Source organism: Hemiscyllium ocellatum (assembly GCF_020745735.1).
Source record: "Hemiscyllium ocellatum isolate sHemOce1 chromosome 27 unlocalized genomic scaffold, sHemOce1.pat.X.cur. SUPER_27_unloc_1, whole genome shotgun sequence".
NCBI classification, from domain to species: domain Eukaryota; kingdom Metazoa; phylum Chordata; class Chondrichthyes; order Orectolobiformes; family Hemiscylliidae; genus Hemiscyllium; species Hemiscyllium ocellatum.
In genome coordinates this window covers 3,432,716-3,443,147 of record NW_026867476.1, presented here as the reverse complement: position 1 = coordinate 3,443,147, position 10,432 = coordinate 3,432,716, and the positions used below count along the sequence as shown (strand labels likewise).

General features: G+C 40.4%; 1 protein-coding gene across 1 annotated transcript; it reads left to right on the top strand.

The window, feature by feature from the left end:
* Positions 1–4,293: 4,293 nt before the first annotated feature.
* On the top strand, positions 4,294–6,769 carry LOC132807078 (probable G-protein coupled receptor 139). The gene is made up of 2 exons (XM_060821379.1): positions 4,294–4,363; positions 5,859–6,769. The coding sequence occupies exons 1-2, from the start codon at positions 4,294–4,296 to the stop codon at positions 6,767–6,769; spliced, it is 981 nt and encodes a 326-aa protein (XP_060677362.1).
* The last annotated feature ends 3,663 nt before the right edge of the window (positions 6,770–10,432 follow it).

Genomic DNA, 10,432 nt, shown 5'->3' with positions numbered 1-10,432 from the left:
TTTTTCAATACTGACTGTGGCTGCACGTAATAATAACGTTTCCATCACTGGTAAACTCGCTGACGTCTCACGAAATTTGACGACTGGGTAAACTCTCTCCCACGGTGGGAGAAGGTGAACTGCCTCTCTCCAGTCTAATGTTTGTTTGTGTCATCTTTTTCAGCAGGTTTTCTTTTCAGCTGTTATTTTGAACAGGACATTTAAAAGGTCTATTATTGGTGTTGGCCAGTAAATGTGCACACAGTCAGGTGAATCGAGAAAACACTTCCTATGATCAGATAAAGCGAGCCGTCACTCACCAGTATGAATTCAGAGATCCATCAGCAAGTGTGGAGAAAGAATACATTCATTCTTTCTGACACTGTTAAACTCATTCTCAAACTTTCACTCATACTTAGATGCAGTGTTTCTTTCTCACATTCTCTTAGTTAAATTTACTCTCGGAAAAGCTCACACTCATTCACACGTATATGCACACTCTCCTTATTTCACACTCACAAATTCTCTTTCATTCACGCTCGTTCTCACACTGTCAAATTTAATCTCAGACCAGCTCTCATCTTCGCATACACTCTCTCATAATCATACTGACATACTCTCACACTGTTAAACTCACTATAGAAAAGCCTTACAATTATAGCATTAGAGACATAGAGTCACAAAAGTTCCAAACTGGTGGTCCCACTCTCTGGAAGAACAATCTGCATATTGCCACTTCCAAAATCTAAGCTGGGGCAGATTAAATCTCATTTTCAAAGGGTATTTTCCCATTTTCGAAATATGCACATATGCAACGTTTCTGGGAGTTCAGAGCAATCTGATTAACCTAATCCCTCAGTTCAGGGACAGTAGTGCTGCTGGAGACTGAAAGCCTCCTTCTGTAACTGGCAGGTGCTGATGTTTCAGAGAATATTCAGGACAATTATAGCAGGCATCGAATGTTCAGGCTTTTTTTGAATTCCTGGATTTACAACTGAAGGGGAAAATAGAAGCCACAACAAAGGCAGACTTCGGTATAAAAATCAAGTGCTGCAGTATCTTCAAATTGTATTGGCAGTTGAGTATAGAAAGAGGGTGCTGCGAGTGGCACTTGAGCTGCCAGTTGGAGGTCATTAAAGAGTGTGGAAAATGCAGAATAAGTAAAATTCAAAGACACTTTTACTGGCCTGGCCGATGCAGTTGAATCTTTCTAGGCGTGGCATATGTGCACATCAGCTAATCAGAAACCCACAAGCAAAAATAAAACCTGTATCTTTAATATCTATTCCAGCATTTGAGGAACCGTTCACGAGAGTTTTAAATGATGTCAGATATCCCCTACCTCAAACAACAAGTGTGAAGCAGTATTGATGAACAATAACGGATGCATCGACTGGATTTCCTGAAGTCGTCAAATTGCGTGATATCACAGCTAGAAGAGTTGAAGAAGAATTAAATCTTCTTTTGTTTATTAGATACAGACAACCAATAGTGATTCAGTCAGATTAAGGGTCAAACTTCACGTCCAAAATATTCAATGAGTTTATGGAACAACTTGGGAATTAAAAAATCTAAATCTATTGCTTGCCATCCAGAATCGCAGGGAGTGCTAGAAAGGTGGAATCAAATATTAAATACCATATTGATGGTTTATGGTCAGGATTATCCAGATGATTGGGATCGGGGAGTGCTGTTTGTGCTTTTTATGGTCAGAGGTGTACCAAAAGTATCGAACAAATGCAGTGCATTTGAAGTATTTCTAGGGCATGAAGCAAAAGGACAGTTAATCAGAATTCAGAGACCACACATCTGGATGATGTGTCAAATTTTCCAGGACAAGAGAAGAGAGCTGGGGAGTTGGCGAAACAGCATTTGAAAATATCGCAGCATACAATAGAGCAGAACGTGGACAATATATTAAATTTCGCAATTTTGCCATTGGGGATAAGGTATTAGTGTTAATTCCAGTAATAGGTGAACCTTTAACAGGAAGGTTTCGTAAACTTTATCAAACAGAGAGGAAATTAAGTGAGGTAACTACTTGATAGGAACTCGAGACAGGATGAAATTTTGCCAAGTGCATCATGTGAATATGCTCAAAAGGTATTTTGACAGGGAAGGAAAGGAAGAGGAGATGGTGTTAATGATTAGAACCAAGAAGGAAAAACTAAGTTAATGTCTCTGAATTAGACATTCCTCAAATCAAATTGGACCATGAGGAAGTTGTCAAAAATTGGGATAAATTATTGAGCTAAGTTGGACTTGCTCAGAGGCTGCTGGCAGGTACATTTGTCAGAAACCCAAAGGCAATTTTGGCTTTCGTAATGTCAGATAGATATATCAGTTTAAACTCATGCCATTTGGTATGAAAAATGCTCCGGCCACATTTCAGAAACTAACTAATAAGGCCATTGCCGAATTGCTCATATGTGTGGTGTACTTTGATGACATGGCGATTTTTGGTCACTCGTGGAAGGAACGTTTGCAGCATTTATTGAACTTGTTCGATCGACATCAGCAGGCAGGTTTAATGGTAAACCGAGCTAAAAGAAAAGTTGCCAAAGCCCAAGCCCACGTTCTTGGGCCATGTTATTAGACACGAACAAATGGCCGCACGGGGTGTGAAAAAGAAAGTAATTGGGAATTTCCCACGCCTTCGAGGAAAAGAGTTCCTGACGTTGAGTGGATATAACAGAAACGTTTTGCCAAATGTTCGAAGTGTGACGGCTACACTCACTGAATTGTTACCAAAAAGGTCAAGACATTTCAGTGGAAAACAGAGTGTCAAAAGACATTTGGCTGTCTAAAAACTGTGTCACCCATTGCCCCACTATTAGTCACAGCTGATTACACAAAACCTTTCAAGGCGGCTGTTGATGCCGGTGGTGTGGGTGTCAGTGCGATACCTCTGCAGGATGATGATGAGAGGAAAGAAAGATCCATTGGGTATGTCTCTTAGAGCATCCATGTTCATGAACAAAAATATTCAACAGCTGAGAAAGAGAATTTGACCTGCGCGTTGGCATTGAAACATTTCAGTGTATATATGACCAGCAGCGCACCTGATAATCGTGCACACTGATCATAACCCGTTGACATTTGTGCACAAATTTCAGGACAAAAATTGCCAGATTGTTTAGTTCGAGCTTGTGGTTACAGCCATTCAATTTGACAATTGTGCCTGCAGCAGTTTGCAAAAACGTGATTGCCAATATGTTGTTGAGACTCGAATAACATATGGAAACATTTGGTGGTGGGTATGCCACGGCCTGAATTCAAGTGTGGCTGTGCATGTTTGCATATATATATATATATATATATATATATATAAAATCAGTGTAGTATACATGCGGGATTTCCCGCACAAAACAAGTTTTTTTTCTCGGTGCTTTAAGCATTAAGCCATCTTGAAATTTTTTTTTCAGATGGAAGGAGATACAAAACCGTTTCTTTTTCTAACAGCTATTCCTTTTCTCAAGGATAATGTGTCCTTGATTTATTTTTGGAAGGGTTGTGTAAAAAGTCCAGACACTGAATCGGCTGGGTTGATAGAGAGGTAAAAAAATGTGTTGGGAGGCCTTTTTGCTTATCTGTAAACAAATGGGTCGTCACGGCAACGCTTTTCTGATTTAGAAGTAACCTGTACAGTCAAGGGAGTGTGGCCAGCGATCTAGCTGCGTAGTTCAGTTCAGCAGTGTGAAGAAAGGCTGCTGAAGTCAGTCAATTGAGACTGGAATTTCTCTCTCTACTTCTGCACTTCACCTTCGATCATGAAACCTCTTTGTCATTTTAACTCTGTGTTTAAGGGGTTTATTTATTAGGTCGGTTGTGCATTTTCGGAACAGCAGAATTAAGTCTAGTTGGATAGTCTAAGTTTTATGGGTAATTCTGTATTCGGTTCTTCATGTTTCAAACTGCAATTTTGTGAACTAATTTTTGTCCGTTTTAAAACCTAGTAGTCAATCTAGCTCAGTTCCTCCGGTGAATTTTCATTGTACACTTACCGAAACAAATAAGAAAGGTATGGTCTGGGCTTTCTGCTTTAGAATATTTTGAGGGGTCTGGCCCAGTCCAGAACAGACGAACCACTAAAATTATTACGAGCCTGTCCCAAAGTGAATTGAAATCGTCCACTTTGTTGAAAGGCATGAAGGAGTGAGGTAATCTCATTGTGTGTGGAATTGTCAGCAAGATTCATCTTGTAATTTAATTGCCCCCCTAGAGATTATCAATCTGAATGGATGAGGTTGCATTTAAATGTGTCGCAGAGCAAACCTCCACAGCGACAACAACTCCTGCAGTTTCTGAACGACGATGCACGAACCAGTCATTGCCCCCTTCTTCGTCGTTTCCTATTCAATTCTCGCTGCTATTGGCGCCCCTGGTAAGTCACTGATTCACATGAAAAGTATATTTTTTATTCTGTGTTTCCTGAAATACATTCCTTTCCCATTCAGGATATAGCTGAACTTTTCCAACATGCAACATTAACAGATATCAAATGATGTTCAGTGCGTATGACGGGATACTATCTGTGCTGTGTCATATCATCGTTCAGTACTGACAATTTCTCATGTATGAATGAAAAATACGTTCCTGAATTTTCCATGATGTGTACTCATAGAAAAATGGCTTATTGTCTGCTGAACTACGAACTGGGATGAATGAATATGCATGAAGTTTGGGGGAAGATTTGTAGCTCTGGCAGTCGTTGTTGTGGTTCTGTTCACCGTGCTGGGAATTTGTGTTGCAGACCTTTCGTCCCCTGTCTAGGTGTCATCTTCAGTGCTTGGGATCCTCCTGTGAAGCGCTTCTCTGATGTGTCCTCCATAATGCATGAACATTAAACTGTAATACTGATGCATTTTAAGTTCCACTGCAAAACAGTAAAAGCTTTTCAGCGTTGTAGTCCATTCTTTAATTGTTGACCATAATGTGGTACAATGCCTTTTTGCATGGGCTTATTGCAATCTCTGTCTATGATTTATTTTCCATAGTGAATAGAGTCATTGTTAATGTGATCGTCGGAATTAACTGAAGTTTAGTGTCAAAGACGTCAGCGGAGATGCAAGATTTAAAAACTGTCATTAATTTGCTTCTCTTTTGCAAGGATTCGTATGCTCTCGATATGTTTTTGGAATAATTAGCCAAAACAACATTCCTCACAATTATTAGAAAGTACACATCATCTCGAGCCACAACACCGCCCATAGCAAACACTAGAACAGCTTTAGTAAATTAATGCAATTTCGTGAGATATGAGATTTTGCAAAAAAAATGGTCGATCAAAGGAACGTCTGAAAGAAGGGAGTAGAAGCGAAGATCTGCCGTAATAATTCCAGAGTTTAGAGCTTTATTATGTAAACCTAGAACTGACACAGTTAGAAATACCAATTTGAGGCATACACGGGAGATACAAATAAAGTTAACTTGTGATTACAAAGAGTTGTGTGTGATTGCGGGAATGGACGAAGCAAGACTCTGGAGCTTTTGAAGATTCAAATGATGAGAATTGTAATGGGTGGGACACCACTAGTGAAAAGTCAACGTGAGGAAACATTTATGGGTTGAAGCGTGTCCGGGGTTTAGTATGAATACGTTCATCGGAACCACATTATTGCATTTATCCTGAATTGGACAATAGCTACTGGAGTATTGTAGCTCAGTAACGAGCCAACAAAATCTATTCCTGGGACGATTCACATTGAGAGATATATAATGTTGTATTGAATGTCCAATGCTTGTCAATGGTTTTTGGATAGACAGAGACTGAAAGTGGAAAACTGGTGTGTTAAAGTTGTTCCATAAAAGATTGAAAAAGGCAGCATACAGTGTTTTGATTAAGTTCAGTGGTATCTTTCTCTTTTGATCTCTCACAGCCAATTTGTTGGCAATCCTAATTCTATCTCGAGGACGGTGCAATCTCTCCCGATGCATCACCTTCTACCTGGTGGCTATAGCAGTGACTGATTTCTTTGTCATCATCACTGCGGTAATCCTCAATCGAATCAGCCGCATCTATTTCCGGGAAAGTGTCGTGTCGACCACTCCTGTGTGCACTCTCAGCGTCGTACTGGTCTATGCCACGCGGGATTGTTCGGTCTGGCTAACAGGCGCTTTTACCATCGACCGTTTCGTGACCATCTGCTGCCAGAAGCTGAAGACCAGATACTGCACAGAGAAAACTGCGTCTCTGGTCATTGGAATTGTCTGTGCTCTGTGCTGCGTCAAGAACATTCCACACTACTTTATCTACGAACCCTTATACATCTTAGATGGGGTATCGTGGTTTTGCAACGTCAAAGCCAACTTCTACGTCTGGCCAGCTTGGCAGGCTTATGATTGGCTCTTTCAGATTTATACCCCTTTTCTCCCATTTTTCGTTATTCTGATGCTGAACGTCCTGACCATAAGACAGATCCTAGTGGCCAACAGAGCCCGGAGGAGGCTCCGGGGTGCAGAGAAGCAACAAGACCCGGAGATGGCCCTCCGCAAGAGATCCATCATCCTACTGTTTGCCATCTCTCTCAGCTTCCTCCTCCTGTGGGCCCCTCTTGTCGGACATTTCATCTACATGCGGCTTAAAGCAGAGAGCTACTTTGGTGGATTAGATTTCAGTGACCCACAGTATATCTTCCAAGAGACGACCAACACACTTCAGTTATTCAGTTCCTGCAACAACGTCTTCATTTATGCAATATCTCAGAATTTGTTTCGAAAGGAGTTAATGAGCTTTTTGATGTACCCCTTCGCCACCCTCACCAATTTCTTTAAATGCAGAATGGAATAAATCTCTCGTGCTCTTTCTTTTCCACGACAGTAGTTTAGTGTATACTGGTCCCGTTATCACTTGCTACAGAAATGTATGGAAAGGTAGTGCCAGTACCAAAGGGATAGAAAGCCTATTGGCAGCTCTGATAATTGACTGCAGTCGAGCCTTAAGAGAATGTGCAACGATTGCAATTTTGTATTCCTCAATAAGAAGCGCAATTGCAGTCTGTGTTCACCCTCCCACATCCCCTTACTGCGGCTCGTCCAGATGACATTTGTTTATTTATTCCTCACTCTCCCTACTTGGGCTCTCTGTTCCCCCTGCGTTCCTGTCGGTGGAAATTTTGTGAAAGCATGAGAAGGAAAGTTGGCTCTCAGTCACTTCACACGTATTGAGACGATCACTATCATCACTAAACCAAAGCACCAACCTTTTTGACATACATTGGCTTCAATCCTTGATAAGCAATTCCTCAATTTCACAGTTGACTTGTGTTAAAGGTTCTCACCTTTTTCGTTTTACCAGTTCTTCACTTTGTTGCCGTTTATCTTGTTACAAATTTAATTTGTGCCTCAAAAGTGGCTACGCCAGCCATCCCAATAATTCCACCTCACACAAAAACCCATATGGCACCACAAAGTGTCGTCTCAAAATAAAGTACCTCAAGTTCTTTTTTTCTCACATCAATTTTACGTAATTTCCAAAAGACCTGTCAGCCTCCCTGACATAATTTATATCAGTTCCACCTTCATAGTGTCTATAACGTGGTGTGATGACTGGAATATTTGTTCAAAGGGCCAGGTTTTTTCTCGGAACGCAGATTCTAACCTTGCCATGGTGGAATATAAATGAGCAAATAAAATCTAATATTAGGAATAAATGATGACCGTATATTTATTAGCCAGGAAAGAAAAACCATCGAGTTGGCTACACTTCTTGAGAGAAGGAGACTGACGCTCTCCCTGGTCTGTTGAAGCTTCTACGTGACACCAGATCGACAGCAATGCAGTTGCCATTCTAATGCGTGAAAAAGCAAAAGAAACCATCAACGCAGGCAACCCCATGCATAAATAATGAAAAAAACCTCTATGATTACTTTCCTGTAATCAATCAGTGTATCTATCCAGCTCTGCCATATTGTTTCTGCATCCTTAAGGATAAAGTTTCTGTCTGTAGCCATTTTGTTTTAAAATTATCATCCCTCAAATCAAAGTGAAGCTCAATGCATTGAGACACCAAGAACATAACAGGAAGATGGAATGAAGTTGAAACTCAGGTAACGATAAAGAAATGTCATCAGAGGTGAAGACAGCTATGACAGAAACACAGAGAAACCAACAGACGTGATAGATAAATGTTAGATGGTTGGAAATGATGCAGAAATTAAATAAGAGATAGAGACACATGCCCAAGGATGCATCCATAGACTCTCAGAGACACAATGTAAGTGAATGGATTATTCAAGAACTGGTTCAGAGGTCCGTGGAAATTAAAATCAACAGCGTCAGTGATCATGTATTGATGTCTGTCATTTTTTAAAAAATGATTGTAGAGAGTGTGATGCCGGAAAAGTACAACTGGTCAGTCAGCGTCGAAGGAGCAGCTGGATCAACATTTTCAAGCATAACTTCTTCATCAGATTCCTGCATTTGTTCATCATGGAATAGTATTGGTGCATAGATGTTGCTATCTGAAAAAGACTGGCAGATCGTAGCACAGAGAAATGACTATGCTTTTTTTCCTAATAATTGGAATTTGCGTCGGATCTGCAAAGAAGACTAGAAAACACTTTTTTTTCAATGAACTGTTTACAACGGAATTGGAAACCATGTGCAATCTCGATAATTTACCATTGCGGAAGATTATGCTGCTCAGCGATGTGAGCTGAAGTGTTCAGTGGGTGATTCTCAGGTTATATTCACAAACATATGTTTCATGCATTCATGCGTTTTTAAAGCAACGATTGGCCGATAATTACTCATCCAAGAGCCACCAGAATTAGTAACTGAAAAAGGAGGGCCCGGAACGATGAACAGCCATTATATTAAAAAATATTTTTTTGAAATTCTCTTTTAAAACATGCACTTTTGCGACCAAACATCAGGATACTTCGAACAAAGAACACAGGGTAGTACGACACAGTACAGGCCCTTCAGCCCACGATGTTATTCTGAAAATTTATCTTAATCTAACATCAAACTAATTGACACATCTCTCAATTTAATGCCGTCGATGTGATTGTCGAGCAGTTATTAAATGCCTCTAATGTCTCTGACTCTACTACCATAGTTGTGGTGCATTCCACGCACCCACCATTCTCTGATTAAAGAAACTACCAATGACGTCTGTTCTATACCTTCCTCCAATCATTTAAACATAATGACAGCACGTTCAGTCATTTCTGGCTGGGGAAAAGCTATTACTCTATTAATGCCTCTCATCACTTTGTGCACCTCTATCAAATCTTCCTTCTTCTCTCTAATGAAAAAAACACCATCTCACCTAACCTCCGTTCATCAGACATGCCCTCCAATCCAGGCAGAATCCTGACATATCTCCTTTGCACCTACTCTGAAGTATGTTCATCTTTCCTACAATGAGGCACGCAGAATTGGACACAATATTCCAGCTGTGGTCTAATCATGGCTCTGAAGCTCAATCCCCCTGTTAATAAAAGCCAGATCACTGTATGCCTTCTTAATAACTGTACCAATTTGTGTGAAAACTTTGAAGGATCTATGTATCTGTACACAAAATCGCACTTTTCCTCCACACCACCAAAATCTTTTATTTAATCCTGTATTCAGCATTCAAGTTCAACATTGCAAATATGTCACTGCATTTATCCAGATTGAACTCCGTCTGCCACTTTTCAGCCCAGTTCTTCATCCTGTTTATGTCTTGTTATCGCCTGCAACAGCACTCAAAACAATCTACAAAACCATGAAATATGTGTGATCAGCAAATTTTGTAACCCATCCTTCCACTTCTTCATCCAATTCATTTATAAAACACACAAAGAGCAGAGGCTCAGGAACACATGCCTGCGGGAAACCAATGGTCACCAAACTCAAGGTAGAAAACTTCCCATCCACGACCACTCATTGTCTTCTTTCGGCTAGCCAATTCTATTAAAAGCCTATTAAAATGGTCCACAGTGTTCTCACTACCAAATAAGTCCCTCTCACTATTGAATATCGAAGCAAATAGCTCATTTTGATCCTACCCTACCCCTTCAAACTCCAGGCATCACTTTCCTCCACTATCCCTGATCGGCCCTATCTTCTCTGTGGTCATTCTCTTATTCCTCAGATAAGTGCAGAACGCTTTTTGGGTTTCCCACTTCTTCCTGCTCAAGCTATTTTGTGCCCATCAAAGCTCTCTTCAGTCCATTCTTAAAATCTGTCCAGCTACTCTGTCATCCTCGAAAGCTGTGCAAATCATTATTTCCTCAACCCTTAGTTCGCTAAATTCTTCCTTTCATCGAGAACCGCTTCTTCGCTTGAAATCTAAGTTTCCTTTACCTTATCAAACATTACTTGTCTCAGCAGGACAAAGTTATCCAACACTGACAACAACTGCTCTTGAAAATCGTCAACATTTCTGTTGTGCATTTCCCATCAAACAATTCTTCCCCATTGAAACTCCACAACTCATGTGTTTTTGCAGTATATTTTCCAC

What these genes read in the sequence shown, in the direction of transcription:
- LOC132807078 (XM_060821379.1), top strand. Translation starts at nt 4,294, where the DNA reads ATGCACGAACCAGTCATTGCCCCCTTCTTCGTCGTTTCCTATTCAATT. An exon ending in CGCTGCTATTGGCGCCCCTG is followed by an intron (nt 4,364 to 5,858) that starts GTAAGTCACTGA and finishes GATCTCTCACAG; the next exon opens with CCAATTTGTTGGCAATCCTA.